The sequence below is a fragment of the Peromyscus californicus genome, unplaced genomic scaffold, assembly GCF_007827085.1.
Source record: "Peromyscus californicus insignis strain IS unplaced genomic scaffold, ASM782708v3 Scaffold_23__1_contigs__length_62951481, whole genome shotgun sequence".
Taxonomy (NCBI): domain Eukaryota; kingdom Metazoa; phylum Chordata; class Mammalia; order Rodentia; family Cricetidae; genus Peromyscus; species Peromyscus californicus.
The window spans coordinates 59,655,714-59,675,110 of record NW_026294534.1 but is presented as its reverse complement, the minus strand read 5'-3'; the positions used below and the strand labels follow the sequence as shown (position 1 = coordinate 59,675,110).

At 52.4% G+C, this 19,397-nt stretch overlaps 1 protein-coding gene across 1 annotated transcript; it reads right to left on the bottom strand.

Annotated features, from left to right (window-relative positions):
* Nucleotides 1–100: 100 nt before the first annotated feature.
* Rab8a (RAB8A, member RAS oncogene family) lies at nt 101–19,378 on the bottom strand. The gene is made up of 8 exons (XM_052752463.1): nt 19,218–19,378; nt 12,209–12,269; nt 9,627–9,687; nt 6,269–6,346; nt 4,874–4,963; nt 4,390–4,455; nt 3,005–3,055; nt 101–1,298 (listed from the first exon to the last, which is right to left on the bottom strand). The coding sequence occupies exons 1-8, from the start codon at nt 19,339–19,341 to the stop codon at nt 1,206–1,208; spliced, it is 624 nt and encodes a 207-aa protein (XP_052608423.1). The 5' UTR covers nt 19,342–19,378; the 3' UTR covers nt 101–1,205.
* Between the last annotated feature and the right edge of the window lie 19 nt (nt 19,379–19,397).

Here is a 19,397-nt window from a genome sequence, read left to right as displayed (position 1 = left end):
TGGGTGGGCAGAACTGGTTCTTTTCAAATGCACTTTAATCTGTTTTCGAGTGCATGGTCAGTGTAAACAGGAAACGTAAGAGACTCCAGGGGAGGGCGACTATTGCTGGTACGTTGGTTTTAATTCCAAAAAAAGGGAGATTCTGGTGCTGACAGCTTGGACTGACAGCAGCTTGGGGAAGGGTTAGAGTGAAAAGGAAGGGGCTCCCAGGCAACACCCCTCCCGCCAGGACATCTGGTCCCAACCAGTCTCTCTGGGAGGACAGAGCTGTCAAAACACAACTGGGTAAAGACAGCGACAACCCACCAGACTGCAGGGTGGCACTGTGCCATGGAATGCCTGTCTGGGTCTCAGGGACCAGGTGCCCTGTGGGGCCAGGGCAGTCACGCTGGTTCCTGATCGCCTGGGTATGCTGCTAGAAAATCAAAGGCGGAATCATTTCATGGTGTTAGGAATCTGGAAAAATAAAAAATCATCTCAGCTAGAAAAGGAACGTCCCATTGGAGCCAGCCAGAGGATGAGAAGAGCAGGGAGGCGGTTTTGGTGCCATTGAGGCAGGTGGCCCAGTGACAGTGGTCGTGGGTGAGTGGTGATGCTGGGGTCACCTGCTGTGGGTACTGTGTGTGTCCCCTCAGTGCTGGACCACAGACTCCAATCCTGCTGTGGCCACGAGAGCCGTCCACTTCTTCCAAAATCCTCTGCATGGATTTTCCTTAGTTTGTGCTTCCCTTTGGTTTGACACGTAAGAAGACAGGGACATGGTTCTTTGTCACTTGTCCAAAACTGAGAACAGGTGAAGGCAGGTGTCAGGCTTGGCCTGCAGTGGCCCTTGTGGCGGTGCTCAGGGTACAGGGCCAGGCAGGCTAGGCACCACCGCTGGCCTCACTTCTGTGGTGGAGGGACAGGGACAGAGGCTGGAGATGGAGGCTGCCACGCCCCCACCCAACCTCTCTCCATCTGTGGCAATACACAAGGGATGGATAGGCCTGACTGGCGGATGACACAGGAAAAACAGCAAAATTCTAACTCGTTCCATCTCTGAAGGTGGAAAAGATCAGACTAAAATAATCATTTTCTCAATTGTGTCCGGGCGGCCATATCCGAGCAGCGGAGGGAGGTGGGGGCTCGCCCGGGACAGGCACAGTCAGCGGGGGCTGAGCCAGGCTCAGAATGGGCGGGGGCGGCGGCGGGTGGCGACCTTGTCCTCACAGGAGGCTGCACCGGAAGAAGCTGGTCCTCTTCTGCTGCTCCACTGTGATCTTGACCCCATGGTTGCTTCCCTGCGGGCTGTTCCCTTCCTGAAGTCACAAGTGTGCCTTGTTACTTACTGTGGACTGTCGGCCACGCAAACTCTTGCAGTCACCCACCCTCTTCCAACCATCCCACTATCTCCTGACAGTTCATTCACCTTCCATAAACTCAAGACCCGTCTTCATCTGCTTTCCAGGATCCCCAGGCCTTCACCCTTTCTTCCCCCACTGCACAAACACCCACACACCTCTCTCCACACTTTTTTGTTCCTTGTTCCCTCTGGGTATTGAACTGAGGACCTACTGGATACTGGTCCTTCCAAGTGGCTCATCCACTGAGCCACATCCCCCAGCCGTACAAACCATCTTGTTCTTTCCTCTGCCCTTTGTTCATCCCTGCCCCCTTCCATCTGTCTACCCATCTATCTATGCTAACCATCCCTCTGTCTATCATGGAGGCGACCGAGGGAAACAGTGTCCCTTAGGGCCTGGGAGATATGGGCTCAGAGTTTTCTGCCCCCTGTGCCCCAGTGGTGCCCAGGTCCATGGGCTGCCAGAGACATAGGACCTAAACTCTAATCTTCCTCTTATAAAGAAAGCTCTTAAAAAATACATTTATTTATTTGTGCATGCATGTGTGCTCTTACACACACAAATGTGCACGTGCAGGTAGGAGAACAACCTGGAGGAGTCAGTTCTTTCTTTCCACAGTGTGGGTTCTGGGTATCTTTATACACTGAGTTATCTGTCCACCCAGGACTCCAATTCTGACCACGCTATGTTGAAGTAAAAACAAACATACGAAACATACAAACAGCAGGCAAACAAAGCCACAGGAGCTGTATGCTGCACCTGTCTGGTATACTGGTTTACAGGGATTGCTGCTGTTTAGATGTAAGCATCGAGGAGATGCCGCGGAGATACCTTGAGCCTCAGCGGCCACTCACACAGCCCAGGATGAACGCTGTAGGAGACTGCAGGGCGGGCTGTACTTCACACGGGCTGTCAGGTGATCAGACTTTAAAGGGCCTCAGGCCCAGCACTCTCTGCTCTCTAACCACACTGGTGGGTCTCAGGAAGCAGGGTCACATCGTGTCCCCCATGTCCCAGCGTTCAGTGACATACTCAGCTCAGGCAGGAGAGCCTTGCTCTCTTTGCTCAGCAAGAGTTTGACCTCTAGCACCCACATAAAAAGCCAGGAGTCAGGGCTGGAGAGACAGCTCAGCAGGTAAGACCACCGGCTGCTTTTGCAGAGGACCTGGGTTTGGTTCCCAGCACCCCTGTGGTACAGCTTACAGCTGCCTGTAACTTCAGATCCAGGAGAGCTCATGCCCTCTTCTGGTCTCCAAGGGCACTAAGCATGCACATGGTGTGCGGATGTTCAGGCAGGCAGAACACCAAACACATACAAAAACAGTAAAATAAAATCATGAAACAACAACAAAACAAGTCAGAGTGGTGTGCTTATAATCCCAGTGTCAGGGCTGGGGAGACAGGAGGGTCCTGAGGCCGTCTAGAATCCCAACCTAACCAGACGGCTCAACGTTCAGTGAGACCCTGTCTCAAAATCTAAGGTCGGAATCGAAGGAAGACGATACTTGATAAACACACACACACACACACACACACACACACATACACACACACACACACACGGGAGGATGGTAGACCTGGGCAGTGATGTACTGCCCTGGTCAAGGATGGCTGCATCCTACAGAACCCCACGTGGAGACCTAGGAAGCACCCGGACTCACCAATTTTTTGTCCATTTTTGCTTTGATATCCCTGGCGAGAGTGAAAAATGCCTGTGGAAAGAGCAGGCTGTCAGAGCCCTCTAGTGGTGGAGTGCAGTTGGCTGGAGGTGAGCAAGAGGTTCCAGCTAGCACTTTCTCCTGTTCCCAATTAGGCCCCCATCTGTCACCCTCTGTAAGCACCTTGGGGACAGAGGCCTGCTGTGTGGCCACCTCCCCTAGACCAACAATCCTGTGAGTGTGAGTGGGCATTATACTCAGTTGGTCCTTGACATGGAGTAGTCAAAGGTCCCGAGTAGTTAACTGGTTCTGGAGGACCTGGAGGACCTGGAGGACCTGGAGGACCTGGAGGACCTGAAGTAGCTATCCCTGGCTGTGTCTGCCCATGCTAATCCCCTACCCTTTTATTTTAGAGAAGTTCTCTCCTGGCCTAGGTTGGCCTCAAACTCCTGTTTCTCCAGCCTCTACTTCCAAAGTACCAGGTTGACAGATGTCACCTAAGTCACCTGAGTGATACACAGGTGTCACCAGCAAGCCTGGCCCTTCCTCTCTCTTGAAAAACACCTACAAATGCCAGTCTGCTTGCCCACTGCCTCATGGAGAGAACATGCAGAGGCAGACTGGATTTCCTATCTCCGTGCAGGGTTGCTGACCTGGGAAGTAGTGCCAGGGAAGAGGGCGTGGAGGTGTTGCCCTTGGGTGGTGGGCCTGGCCAGGGAAAGGAGAATCTGATGCCATGGAAAGGGAAGGGAAGGCAGCAAAGGCTGGGAAGGGTGGGCCCACCCGGGTGGTTTATGGGAGGAGTGGGGGGAAGGCCAGCAAGGTGGGCAAGGGCCTTGGCCACTGTCCTCTGGGTACCTTGTGGGGTGATGTAGATTTAGTTTTTTGTTTGTTTCCTGATATGGTCTTGCTGTGTAGCCCAGGCTGGCCCCAGCAATCCTCCTGTCTCAGCCTCCTGAGAGCTGATTACAGGTAGCTCTGCAGGTCTGTTTTTGAGTGTCATTAGGCTGTGTGGGAGAGGTTGAGGGGCAGGGGCCAAGCTGGCACTGCCTTAGAGACGGCATGAGGATCAGGGCACAGCTCTGGGACCTGGCTCCCTACTGGGGCTGTGAATTAGCAGTGTGGCTGAGATGAACGCAGCTGGGCCTATGTACTGGGTCGGCTGGAATATGAGCTGAAGTTCCGGTCATCTGCTGAGAGCCAGTGACATGTGTCCTGAGTGCCCAACAGAGGGCGCTGCAGAGGCTCCATCAGCAGCCCTGGACTGGGGTCCCTCGCCAGAGGTCAGCCCCACTGGATCTTCCAAGCTGAATCTCCCAAAGAAAGGCCCCCAGAGCCCCTGAGCATTGATCCCACAAGCCTGTGTCTCCCTGGAGCCTGGGACTCACATTCTCCACATTGATGTTGGCCTTTGCACTGGTCTCCATGAACTTGATCCCATAGTCGAGTGCCAGCTGTAAAAGGGACACATGAACACAGTGAACTCCCAGTGTTCCCTAAGGAATGGATGCTGGGGTGGGGTTGGCACAAAGCTCAAGTAGTGATAGGCCAGGACAGGCTAAGGGTGTCACCTTCATTGTGTGATGGTACTGTACCAAGTGGGGAAGGAGCTAAGGAGAGGAAGGTAGAGGTAGCCTGCACCAGCTGTTCCTGCCTGGCCTTGGTGGGTTCTGGTGACATGATTGAAGCTCACTGCCAAGTTCTCATTGCTAGCCATGAACAGCCTCTGTCCTCCAGCCCTGCCCGGGATTATCACCTCACAAGGCTCTCTCCTCCATCCCAAGCAAGCCAGGATGGCATGTCATCCTCTGCTCAAAAGACTATGAAGAGGCACGTGGGTCCCCCTGGGGTGGGACTGGCTCTGGCACCCACCTTTTCTCCCCGCTCCTTGGACACCTGTCTCTTGTCATTCACGTCACACTTATTCCCCAGGATCATCTTCTCCACATCTGCAGAGGCATGCTGAGGAGAACAGGGTGATCAGGGTCAAAGTAGCAGGGGGCGTGAGGGGGGGGGAAGGGGATACTACTCAGGGGCCGACAGCCCATGTCCCCTGTTGTCAAACCCTTCTTGACTATTAAAAAACTTGTATGGACCATAGTCATCATACTCCAGGGCAGGACTCCCAGAATGGACCCTGAGAGACCTTACCCACGCCCTCCCTGCTCTTCTGTGTTAGTTTGTGTATGTGCACTTGCATACTTGCATGCACACGCCATGCAGCCATGCAGCACACCATGTGGAGGACTACTTGGAGTCAGCTGTCTCCTTCCACCATATGGGTTCTGGGACTAAAACTCAGGATGTCAGGCTTGCTGGCAAGTGCCTTTACCCACTGGGTAGCTTGCCAGCTGAAGCCCCAATGCCTACTTAGACCTTTTTACTCTCTCCTCTCTAGGTTTTAGAAACAAGGCTGTGCCTAGAACAGTCACAACTTCTAACTAAGTTCTTGATGAGCACCCAGGCTTGGCCCAGCTCTGACTTCTCTCCTAGAAATGGCTCCCCTGCAGAAGAGACATCTGAAAGCAGCTCTGTTGTGAGGGAAACACTTCTCCACTCTCTGCCATATCTCCTGTCCACAGAGGACCACACAGGGGTTCCAAGCCAATTTCAGGACTCTTTTGACCAAGATGGCTTCTATAGCCAGGGCAAGGCCTTGGCACCTACACAAGCCCAAAGCAATTGCTCATAAACAAAGGGCCTGCCTCCCGGCCTGGCCTGGGTGTCCACCAGTCCTGGGTCCACAGTGACATGTGCTCCTTTGCGGCTTTATAGATGGTAAAGTTCTTGACATCCTAGACCCAATGCCCCACCTGCTTAGTCATCAGGTGGAGCTGGCCAGGAAGGGTATGGGGTGTGGCAGCACCTGGGCAACTAACTGGTCAGAGGACAAAGTTAGCTTTGGGAGGGGAGGTTGGGCTGCTTGCCTCCTTGACCCTTCACAGTTCAGGATCTCTTTCTATGACTAGCTGCTGACCTGAACATGGGCTTGGACAAGCTCACACTCTGTTGCAGCTGCAGCTCAAAATGTTTGTAACATGCGGTCCAAATACAAGTATCAGCTGCTCTAGAACTTTCTCTCTCTATAAAGAGTCAAAAGCAGAAACAATTGCAAGATCAGCCAAACACTACTGTGTGGGTCCTGGGCCAATCTTGATTTTGGGCAGATGGCTGGCATCTTGGTCCCATTCCCCACTCTCTGCCTGTCCCCCATGTTCCTGGCTCTGGGGTACAGCCTCAGGAGAGGAAGCAAAAAGGTGCCCTCACCTCTTCAATGTTCCGAATCCAATTCCGGATGTTGTCGAAGGACTTCTCATTGGTGATGTCGTAGACCAGCATGATACCCTGGGTGGGGAAAGACATGGGCTTTGAAGGGCCCCACAAGGCAGGTAGTGTACCCATCAGGAGTGGGCATGGCCACTGCCAGAGATGACCACTGTCTCAGCCCAGCCTGTTAGCTTCCCCACCTCCACGGTGACCTTTCTGACTCCCAAGCTAGACCTTGCCACACCCTCTGTTATGAGCCTTGCTGGCTCCCTATACCAGCAGAAATGTGCGCCTGGACTCCCCAAAGGCCTCCAGATTCAGCCAGTGCCTCTTTAGGATACCTGGCATCATACCCACTATGTGCCAGGCTTATGGCAGGCAGGAACGAGGCTGGGGTGTGCACTCAGGTCGTGCCCTTGGAGGGGTCAGCACCCCAGGATAAGTGGTCTAGTCAGCTCCCTAATGAACGTGAGGGGACACATGAACGTGAGGGGACACCTGACAAGGTCCACAGATCCCAAGTGATCCAGAAAGCGGCCTCAGCCAGCCTGAGCATACTGCCTCACTGCTCCTGTGGAGGAGAAACTGAGGCATAAGGAGATGAGATCTTTTTGATTAAGACTGAAGTCCAGGATACCTACCTGCGTGCTGGTTCATGCCTGAATTCCTAGCACTCAGGAGGCTGAGGCAAGAGGACTCCTGTAAGTTTGAGACCAGTCTGGGCTACATAGTAGGATCCTCTCCCTCTCTCACCCTGCCCTCCACCCCCCCCCACCACCACACACTCTGGGCTTCAAGGCCCATAGCTGGCTCCAGCCTAGGCCCTGCTTGCTTCTCTCCCTCAGGCGTTGGCTACTGGGTCCAGTCCTGTGTAGACTGCAGCATCCCATCTCTAAGGCCAAGGAAGAGGAGTGATCAACAGGAGCACAGCACAGTGGCAGGCATGTGTGAGGGCCTGGGTTCCATTCCCAGCATGGAAACAAGAATAAACAAAGTAACACAGCAGCTTGTCAGCCGTCCTGACAAGCTGCTGTCATTGCCTGTAATTCCAGCACCCAGGAAGCTGAAGCAAAGGCTTACCAGTCTGAGGTACAGAGACGGTGCCAAGAGAAAAACTGCCTCAGGCATGGTGGTACATGCCTTTCACACCAATACTCAGGCGCAGGGAGTATCAGGTAGATAGACACCTGTGAGTTCAAAACCAAGCTAGTCTACATAGTGAGTTCCAGATCAGCCAGGCTGCACAGTGACACCCTGTCTAAAACAGGGAATGTGTGGTCCAGTTGGTAGAGCATTACCTAGAATGCCTGAGGCCCTGGGTTCCATGATGACACTTTGTGAACCAGAATGGTAGCACAGGCCTGTCATCCCAGCACTCAGGAGGCTGAGAAAGGATCAGAAGTTCTAGGCCAGCCTAAGCTAAACAGCAAGAACATGCTTCAACGAAAGAACACTGAAGGACACTGCCACCATCTTGGTGCTGGTCTGTCAAGTCTCGGGGTCCTGGCTGCACAGCAGGGCTCATGTCCACACCTGTACTCAGGGCACCATGATCCAAGGAGATACCAGGCTAAGACTGAGGGTGCTATCTGGGACAGGATGTGGGGATGGGACAGGGAGGGGCTCAGGGTGACTATCTTAGCCCAGAGAGGTCCAGAGGGCAGAAGATCCCCAGACCCCAGTACCCTCAAGGAGCAAAACAGGATTAATTTTAACGAGAGCTCTAAGGTTGCAGGCCACAGGATTGAGTTTCCAATGTTGGCTACACTTCCTGGACGCTCTAAATACTTAATTTAATGTCGCCATTCATGTCTTTTGCTCCCAGGCTCCTCAGGTGTCCCCATGATTTCTCAGGCATCAGGCCTGCACAAGGACTTAGACACACACTGTCCTTACATTGTGGACAGCCTGCTGGGAGGAACTGGGGCCTATGGCTGGGCTACAGAAGGCACAGGTGACAGGGAGAATGGGACTCTGGGCAGATGGCCATTTGTTTTCACAGCAGCCCGGGGGCATATTCCACTTTCTCAGAGGTGACAGAGCTCAGAGTGTGACACAGAGTTCTGGGCGGGACTGGGGCTGCTCCTGCCCACTTTGTCTCTTGAGGCCCAGTTTTGCACAGTCTCACACAAGCAGAACCCTTCTTGCTGCCTCCCTCATCTCCATGGGGGAAGTATATGGGGGTGAATTTGCTGACATGTCATCTGGCTGCAGGCCCAGGTGCAAGATGGAACAACAATAATCCAAGTAAATCCAGCCTTCAAGGTTTTCTATGGAATTCCGGAGACACTGATGTGGCCCTTCTCAGTATTGAGAGGCTGGCCGGGGTTTGTCCTCCCCTGAAGGATGTGCTTCCTGGAGCCCCTTTTCCTCGACAAAGGATATTAAACCCTGCCCTGGGTCTGAGGCCTGGAGTGTGCGATGTGTGCGATGGACATGGAGATGACGGAGACGACATTGCAGGGAGCTGTCGGGACACGCTGACCTCTTTAAAGCCAGTGTGGGTCCTGAGCTGCCCGAGGAGTTGGAACACAGGCGCCACAAGACATAAGGCTTGGCCAGGTGTGGCGGCATACACCGGTGATATCCCAGCCTAGGGAGGCTAAGGCGGGAGAACTGTGAGTTCCTGGCCAGCCTGGGCTACATAGGCTGCACAGAAAGGCTTGTCTGAAAACCAAATCAAAAAGGGGGCTGAGGCAATAGTTCAAGTCCGGCCGGGCAGTGGTGGCTCACGCCTTTAATCCCAGCACTCGGGAGGCAGAGCCAGGTGGATCTCTGTGAGTTCGAGGCCAGCCTGGGCTACCAAGTGAGTTCCAGGAAAGGCGCAAAGCTACACAGAGAAACCCTGTCTCGAAAAACCAAAAAAAAAAAAAAAAAAAAAAAACAAACCAATAGTTCAAGTCCGTAAAGTGCTCACCACATAAGCCTGAGTTTGATCCCTAAACCCACATGGTGCTGCCTTGCACTGCATTGGGGAGGTGGAGACAGGCTGATCCTGGGGTTCATCGCCCCTGCAAGTTCCAAGCCAGAGGCACTCAAGGAACAATGCTGGAGGATAACCTGATATCTGGCCTCCACACTCATGTACACATATGCACGTGTACCCACATGAACACACACACACACACACACACATTTTTAGAACACATAAAATAAGCTGGGTGCAATGGTATACACCAGCCATCCCAGCACTTGGGAAGTTAAGGCAGGAGTTTTGAGTCCCAGGCCAGCCCAGGCGACATCTGGGATGGTTTCAATAAGATGAAACACAGCAAAAGCCAGTCACCCCGGCCTTCGTACTGCCACCACTGACACTTGTTTCCACTTGTAAAGCAACAGGAACAACAACAGTCAGTACCATGGCACCCCTGTAGTAGGCTGTTGTGATCGTCCGAAACCGCTCCTGGCCAGCTGTGTCCCTAGGAAGAAGGATGGAGGATATTAGTGACATCTGTGGCTTGCTGGATCTTTCCCTCGTCTCTCTGCTTAGGAAGCAGTCACCACTGTTCCCACACTCTGTGACCGTCTTCATGAGGGAGGTGGTGTCCAGGGAGGGCGCCTGAGTTGGTGCGACCATGCCTGGACCAGTACTGGCACGAGGTAAGTGATCCCGGCCGGCACTGGGGAGGCTTAGGCAGGATTTTGAGTTCCAGGCCAGCCTGGGATACAGTGAGACACTGTCACAGAATAAAAAAGGGACAGGGTGTGCCTGGTGGTACAGTGTTTGCCTAATACACATAAGGTCTTCAATCTCTACGACTGGGAGGAAACGCGATCTAGTCAGGGACATGCCTTTTTGTCCGAGTCCATAGTTCCTCCCGAGGGCTCTGGATATCTGAATTACACAAAAGGTCTAGTGCTGAGTCTGAGTTCTACCCCTTGCCTTTAACGTCTTCTTATCTGATTGTGAGTGCCACAGTACACATACAGAGTAACTTGTAGGAGTTGGTTCTCTCCTTCTACAGTGTGGGTCCTGGGGATCGAACTCAGGCAAAAAGCACCTTTACCTGCTGAGCCCTCTCGCTGGCCCCTTGGCTTTGAATCTTATTTTACTGTGGCACAGGGGATGGAGTCAGTGCCCTGTATGTGCTAAGGCCAGTGCTCTGTCCCTGAGCCCGGAAGTTCTCGGTTTAATGCTATTTTTAGTTCTGGGATGACCTGCTGGTGGCACCTGCAGGGACATACATGGTGACGAATGTTAACTGCAGCCCAGGCCAGCCTTCCAGTGACTCTCCCTTGGCTGAGAATGCTGAGGGGCAAGGTGGGAAGGGAGGAGCCAGGGCAGGTGGCCTGGCTTGCTGGGACTGTCACTTGGGACTGGGGCACGAAGGCTCCCTCATGGCCACCCTGTTGGAAGTGGAGAACTTCTATGGCTCCACTTACCATGTTGCTAAGACTGACAGCTGGCTAGGGACAAGGGCACCCAGAAGGCTCCCCCAGAGATACTGGCAAGCCAGGTGATGGCTCATGCCGAGATTAAAGAGAACTGACCGCATCCTGGGGAGGGGCACCTAGGCTCTCTGTTCCCACCCAGGGATGCCTGGCTGGTGTGTGACCACACCCTTCTGTTTGGTTCTGACACAGCTTCTCACTGTGCAGTCCAAATTGGCCTAGAACTTGCTGTGACCCTTGCGTTGTCCCATGAGGGTTGGGATGACAGATGTATGCCACATGTCCCACTGGAGCATGCTCTTTGAAGTGACTTGGGTCTGTTTGCCCAAGGCTGGCTGGAGTCAGCCTCCCAGGATGCTGGACTACCCCCAGGTCCACACGAGTGATGGGGACCTAGATGCTCACACTTCCCTAACTGACTCTGGTGGGGAAGCCTCTCTCAGGGCTGAGGAGTATGAACACTCATGGCCTCCGGGCCTGGCCTTAGCTTCAGGGTTGTTTGTGGGTTTCAGGTCCACACACCAGGAAGTGAGGCCTGGGCTCTTTCCTCAGGGGAGAAAACAGGAAGTGGTATGAGGCCTTTAAAATTTGGGGTGAGGCTGTGGGCTCAGAAGGGAACTCCTAGCTGGGTGCAGTGGCACACACTTGTCATCCCAGGACCTAGGAGCCCAAGGCTAAAGACTCAAGTTCCAGGCCAGCTTGGGCTGCACAGTGGGACTCTGTCACCACAAAAGAGAAAGAGGAAGTTGTAGCCCAGGTATCTTGTGCTACCTCTGCCTACTCCCCAAGATCCTTGGGCAGACAGAGCCAGCAGACTGGCATGGTGACAGGAGCCATGACTTATGGCCTACCTGTTGAGCACTGGGCCTTCAGGATCCCCTCCATTCCCACATTTGAAAGCTTCTGGAAGTAGTTTCCCTGTCTCTGCTGTCTTTGCTACCTACCTCCTGGCATGGAGGGCTCCCTTCAGGTTCAACATAACCCTGTGCACCCTGGGATACTGAACTCACTGGACAGGTAATTCTTCCCCCACAGGTTATGTCCCTTAACACAACCGTTAGGCTCCAGTGGCCAGCAGAGCATGGCTGCCTGGGCTGGGTATGAAACTCTAGAACCTTCTGAGGAAAAGGACTGTGTGCCAGGGCCTGGTACCAAGGAATTTTGCTCATTTGGTAGAGTATTAACCTAGCATGTACGGGGTTCTGGGTTCATCCCCATCAGTGTAAAAACTAAGAGCTGTGACACACACCTGTCATCTCAGCACTCAGGAAGGGGAGGCAGGAGGATCAGGAATTCAAAGTCATCTTTGGAGCTAGATGTGGTGTGCACCCCTTTAATCCCAGCACTTGAGAGGCAGAGGCAAGCAGATCTCTCTGAGTTTGAGGCCAGCCTGGTCTACATACATAGTGAGTTCCAGGACAGCCAGGGCTGCACAGAGAGACTGTCTCAAAATAAAAAAATATTAAAAAAAAAAAAGGAAGAAAAGAAAACCTGTATGTGGGGAGGGGGCACCGATGGTTCTGCTCGGGCCAAGGCAACAGAACTCACCATATCTGCAGTTTAATCCTCTTGCCATCAAGCTCTATGGTCCTAATTTTAAAATCAATTCCTGAAAGAAAAGGAAGAAGAAAAGGTGTTATTAAGGTCAGGTCACTTCCTGAGCTGCCAGCCTAGGCTGGGGACAGGGGCTGTGGCTCATGGAGCAGCAGCTGGGTGCTGGGTCCTCAGGGTTCTCTGTACCCCAGTAAGACTGGAAGCTTTGGGAAGTATCCTCCCCTGCTAGAAGCAGAGCCTGAGACTGTAGGGGCTAAGGGAGCTGGAAGGAAGCTGACAGGTGGTGGGAGGTGGGCAAGACCACTGGAGGGGGATGGAGGGCATCTCACGCTGGCCCCGCCCTCCCACCACCCTTGCCTAGCCTCACAGTGGGCATCCTAAAGCCTTCTACAGACCAGGTCCTGCACAGAGCATCCAGCAGCTGATCTGCCACCCACAGTGCACTGCACTGCAAACAGGCCACATCCTCTCTCCCTAGCCACTGCACAGGTACACTTACTTACTTACTTACTTATATTTTTTGAGACAGGATCTCACATAGCCCAGGTTGGCCTCAAATTCACGATATAGCTAGCCTTAACCTCCTGATCTTTCTGCCTCCACTTCCTAAGTGTTGGGATTATAGACATGTGTCACCAAACCTGGTATATACAGGCTGCTTCTGTACAGATGGACTACTAGCTACCTGCCCCAATGTCACTTCCTAAGGCCCGTTCCTGATGGTGCCAGCTCTCTGCCTCTGTACTCCCCTCTGCTGAGAGTGACTTGGAGCTCTTTGGTGCCCACTGTTACATCTCTGCCCACTCCAGCCTTCAAAAATACAAGCCTTGGGCTTCAGATGTAGCTCAGGGTAGAACACTTGCATAGCATGCACAAGGCCTGGAGTTCCATCCAGAGCTGCAAGGCAGAAGGCAATGTGGTAGATCGTGCCAGATACACCAACACCTAGGAGGTGGAGGCAGGAGGATCACAAGTTCATGGTTACCTTTGCCTACATAGTGAGTTTGAGGCCAGCCTATGTTATATCAGGTCTCAAGATCAACCAAAACCCAAATCAACCCTAACTGTAAGTATGTCCTGAAACTGGCCTTGGCCCCAGAGCTTCCAGGGGCCCCGCCACAGACCGTCTCTATGGGATATTGCGCTGTCACTGAACTAAACGAAGGACTCACATGATAGATACACTGTAGAGAAGCCTCAAAGACACAATGCTGAGTGAAAGAAGCCAGATAGGAAGGCCACATATGGAGCGACTAGGCTGCCAGAGCAGGCAAATCCAGAGGCGAGGACTGTGCCTGAGGCTGCCAGGCTAGGGTGTGGGGAAGATAAAGGGCTGAGGGGCATGAGGGTGCTGGTGTTACTTTTTGGCACAAGGAGACATTCTAAAATTTATTATGGTGATGGATGTGCAACTCAAAGCATACCAAAAGGTGCTGAGCTGTATGCTTTAAATGGGTGGATCAATGAGATGTCAGTTATGATAAAGTTGTTTTTTTTTTTTTTTAAATTTAAATTTAAGAGCTGGCAAGATGGCTTAACAGATAATCAGACTTGCTGCCAAGCCTCACGACTAGGTTTGATTTCTGGAACCCACACATCACTGGCCCCCATAGGCTCATGTATTTGAATGCTTGGTCATTCACAGAGTGAAACTGTTTAATGGATTAGAAGGATTAGGAGGAGTGGCCTTGGAGGAGGTGTGTCACTGGGGGTTGGCTTTGAGGTTTTAAAAGCCCAGCCTATCTCTCTTTTGGCCTGTGGATCAGGGTGTAGCTCTCAGCTACTGCTCCAGTGCCATGAATGCTGCCATGCTTCCCACCATGATGATAATGGACTAACCTCTAAAACTGTAAGCAAACCCCAATTAAACGCTTTCCTTTAGAAGAGTTGTTGTGGCCATGGTGTATCCTCCCAGCAAGAGAACAGTGACTATGACACCGGCCCTCTGTGCAGCCATGCTGTCCCCTGGCAGTAGGGCAGTACCCTACACATCTTAAGTATCCTAGGGGCTTTCACACTTGTGCTTCTCTCTTCTGGAATGTTCTTTGCTTCCACAGTCACCTGGTGCCCCTCTCCTGCTCAAGTTGTTCAAATGGCTTTGTGGGGGCCTTCCTCCATCATCACCACGCCAACACTAGACACCAATCTCATGGCATGCAAGAGAGATGGCTGAGGACCCTCTACCTACACCAAAGTCTGATGATATTCAAATTCTTTTCATACTATGACATGTTGCTTACATAGGAACTCTGAATATATTCCATAGATTTTTTTTTTCTGGTTTTTTGAGACAGGGTTTCTCTGTGTAGTTTTGCGCCTTTCCTGGAACTCACTCTGTGGCCCAGGCTGGCCTGGAACTCACAGAGATCCACCTGCCTCTGCCTCCCGAGTGCTGGGATTAAAGGCATGCACCACCACTGCCCGGCTTTTTTTTTTTTTTTTTTTTTTTTTTTTAATATATAGTTTTGGGAGGTGAGGATGTACTTCAGGAGACAGCTCTCTCTCTCCACCATGTGGGTCCCAGAAATTGAACTCAGGTTGTCAGGCTTGGCTGCAAGGGCCTTTACCTGCTGAGCCATCTCATTGGCCTACATTTTTTTTAGACAGGACCTCACTGTTTCATGAACTTTCCTGGTGATATGAACAGGCCTCTATTCAAGTCTAACAACAGACCAAAGGAAAAACACCCAAGTCCAAGTGAACCATGTGGACTTGGTTACAGGAGCATGGGTAAGGAGGTCACTGAGAGGTGCATGACAGACCTCCATCCCTCATGGATGGAGTCCACTCTTACTTTACACACTATGTACTCTAGCACTCACTGAGACTCCACGCAGCGGGGAGCAGCAGACGTTGTAGGCAAAGGTCTGCTGAGTCTCCTTATCCCACCTTCAGTGAAGGTCAACAGTCACGTTATCAGGGCTCTAAGGTGTGAATCTGAGACTAGCCAGGGCTATAGAGAGAGACCCTGTCTCAGAGAGAGAGAGACACACACACACATGGGGGGTGGGGGGTGGGGGGAGGAGGGAGGAAGAGGGGAGGTGGCTCTTACACTCAGAGGACAGCACCACAGACCCTGCAGCCCAAGCTGACCTGGAAACTCACAGTGATTCTCCTGCCTCAGCCTCCCTAGTGCTGGGATTACAAGCACCATGCATGGGTCCTCTGTAGATTTTCAGTCCTGTCTAGAGGAGACACAGACTACCCACTGTCCAGGCTGGCAAACGGCAGTAGTTAAAGATGCTTACCAACAAGCCCATGACTTGAGTTCAATCCCTAGAATCCACATGGTGAAGGAGGAGAACCAACTCCTACACTGGCCACAGCATGCGCAAAAAAACCGGGTACGCTGGTGTATCCCAGCAATCCCAGACCTCAGAAGATGGAGATGGGGATTAGGAGTTTAAGGTTATCCTCAGCTACATAGGGACTTCAAGGCCAGCCTGGGCTACATGAGGCCTCATCTCAAACAACAGAAAGATGGTCAGATAATACCGCTACAGTGTCTGCTGAAACAATGAATGAGCCCAAGGAAGTGGCTGGGCTCTGAGCCTGGCTTGAGAACTGATTTCAGGGGGCTGCAGGGCCAGGTTCACACCACAAAGAATTCATTCGGCTCTGGAGCACAATCTACCACAGGGGCACAGCTTCCAGAAAAAACACGGAACACATAGAGTACAGCCGGCTGCCAGTAAGGATGAACTTGAACCTTCCTGCATAATTTTAGGACTACGAGGCCAGGGCAGACTCTCCCCGAGACATTACCCAACGTGTCTGTCACACATGCCCAGTGACACACAAAAGTCCAGGGTCACTGTGTAGCCAGCCCTGGCCATGAATCCTGCTTTAGTCTAGAGCTCTCCTAGTTTCTATTGACACAAGAACTGAATTAGGAACTGCAAACTTTATGAGGCCATAACTTCAAGGTCAGGGAGATTAACTTTCCTAGAAGACAGAGGTCTGTGGGAATGTGATGCTGATTTGGGGAGGGAGGAATCCTGGTTCAAGTGTTACTTCCACCTCGCTGGGTGATCTGACTCAGTTACACTCACCTCGCTGTAAAGGGGGGGCGGGCCGTCTCCCAGGGACTCTGAAGGACTAAGTTGGTTTTGCCCAAGAGTTTTAAACCATCCAGATGGAGATGGTCAGTGGTGAGATGTGTGGCGGACCTGTGTGAGGCCATGGGCTCCATCTCCAGTAAAAAAACCGAACAAACACACGTAAAATAGGTATTAGTGGCCTACAAGAAGGCTCAGCGGGTAAAGGTGCTCGCCACCAAGCCTGATGACTTGTCCTTTGACCTCCACACACTGGCCACAGCATACACATGCCTGCCTACACACACACACACACACACACACACACACACACACACACACACCCCGACCAAATTAACAAATCTTATCTAAAACCTTTTTAAAATATGGGGGTGGGGGCTGGGGCTGTGGTTCAGTTGGCAGAGGGCTTGCCTAGCCTGCACACAGATCTCAGTTCCACCCTTAGCACCACATAAACCAGAGGTAGTGGTACACACCTGGGTCCTGGGACCCACTTTGTGGAAGAAAAAAACTAACTCCCACAAGCTGTCTCTTGACTTTGGCATATGCGCACACACTAAATAAATGTAACAAAACCAGCTGAGCAGGGAGGCTCATATCTGTAATTCCAGCATTGGAGAGACAGGGGCAGGCAGATTTCCATGAGATCCAGGACAGCATGGTTTACACAGCAAGTTCTAGGCCAGCTTGTTACAAACAAACAAACAAACAAACAAACAAAGGCCAGGGACGTGGCTCAGTCCACCAAGTGCTTACTTACCACGCAAGCTCGAGGACTTGCATTTGATCCCTAGCATCCATGTGAAAATACCATGGCATGGTGGCATGAGCTTACAGCCCCAGCACTGGTAATACAGACAAAGAAGGGTCCTGGGGCTAGCTGGCCAGCCAGCCTCGCCACCTGGTGAGTTCCAGGTTCAATGAGAGACCCAGCAAAGATGGTTTGGTGGGTGAAGGTACTTGGCCACAAGCCTGGCCACCTGAGATCAGTCCCCAGGACCTACATGGTGGAAGGAAAGAACAAGCTCCCACAAGTTGTCCTCTGACCCCCAATGTGCACCAGCATGCATGTACCCTCTCAGTACAATAAAAATAAATAAATAAATAAATAAATAAATAAATAAATAAATAAATAAAAGAAGCAAGGTGCAGAGTGGCTGAGGAACAATCTCCAGCCTCCTGCACACACACACACACACACACACACACACACACACACACACACTATAAAGCAAACAAAAAACACCCTGAATGAATATGTTGGTGGTGACTGGGAAGTGTCTGAGGCTGGGAAACTGAGGTCTGTGCTGAAAGCAAGCCAGAGCCTGTGGGCAGCTACTGTCATTTCCTGCTTGGTCCTCACCTAAGGGCGACTCCAAGGCTGGACATTTGGGTGGGGGAGGGGAGAAGCTTCAGATGCACCTGTGCCCAGGGGTGCCTAAACCCTCTCTTTCCCCCAGATGGACCTCTTCACTTGTCATATAGATCTAATCTTCAACCACCCAGGGCACCAGCCAAGATAGACAGTGCCACATCTACTCTAAACCAAATCAGATCAGAGAGGGTTAGAGCTTGTTCAAGGATGAACAGCACCTGGAATCCAGGTAGGATTTTTCTGTCTAGTTCTCTGTACTTGACACCTGACACGTGACTGTCTTAGAGTGCCCACCAGGAAGGAGAGCTTCGATGACATTAAGCACACAATGGTCTGGTTAGGGAGACAATACAGCTTAGTTGACATTACACAGAAATCATTCCCTAAGTTTTCCCTTTGTTTCTGAGCCAGAGTCTCATGTAGCTCAGTCTATGTAACCAAGGCTGACCTTGAACTCCTGACCCCCCTGCCTCCACCTCCCTAGTGCTATCATTACAGGTGTTCACTAGCACATCTGGTTTCCAGGTGCTGGGGATCGAACCCAGGGCTGCAACAACTGAACAACAGCTTGGCTTGGATAAACCAGGACTAGGGACCATTCTCTTGTTCCAGGGCCATAAAGCATGCAGATCACGCACGCAGATCACTCTGTTTGAAAGGAGTTACTTCCAGGTCCAGCCTTCTCAATTCGGGCCATGACTATTCATGGCAAGGAGCAAGGTCTGAGCCATTTTTGACGTCAGAACTTGGGCTATCACAAGCTGTACCGTGAGGCAGCCCTGGGGGAAAGCAGTCCAGAAAGTGACAGGTGGTGTCCCGAGCCTGTGACAGGGAAGCCAAGGCTGCATGTGGCCATGGCTGATCTTAGTTTCTCATTGGAACTTTTTTTTTCATATCCCCACCGGGATGGCAGGTGCTATCACCACTCGTCAGGCAGAAGGCAGGAGGACTTTGGTCTGGAGTCCTGACTTAAAAGCGGATTGATGGTGCTGGCCCTGTGAGGCTATAAGCCGACCCCTCTCTGGGACAGCTGGGCCTTGAATTTTGGGGTCAGACACACCTGGGTTCAAATCTCATCCCTGACACCTGTAGACTGTGACCTTCAGTGCGTGCCACTCCCTCCCTCAGTTTCAAATTCCTCCTCCAGCGACACAGCACCCAACACGAGAACACTACAGTGTTTGATACTGCACAGGCCGAGCCTGTCACATAGGAAATGATGCACGAGGTCAGGTGTCACCTCCATGCCTCAGTTTCTACTTCTATAAGACGGGGATCTCCCCCAAAGAACAGTCTCCAGGGCTGCTGCGAAGACACACAGAGTTGACAGGCGCCAGGACCCCAGCCCAGGGTAGGCTCTCCCTCAGACAGCAGCCTGCGTGGTCCCGTCTGCACCTCGTCCCGCCACAGCCGGGGCTCCCCTCGGGGAGCTGGAGGCCACTGCGGTTCTCCGTCAGGCCCCGCGACCCTCCCGGATCCTCGGCTCGGGTGGATCCTGAGTCGATCCCTCAGCCCAGCCCCACAGGGGCGCGCCCAACCCGGGCCCCCGGCCGCCCCAAGGCCCCGCTACCTATGGTGGAGATGAACGTGGAGTTGAAGGCGTCCTCGGAGAAGCGGAACAGGACACAGGTCTTCCCCACCCCCGAGTCCCCGATCAGCAGCAGCTTGAACAGGTAATCGTAGGTCTTCGCCATATTACACTCTCTCCCCGACGGGAAGTACGGCCAGCGCCTCGCCACTGGTCGCTAGA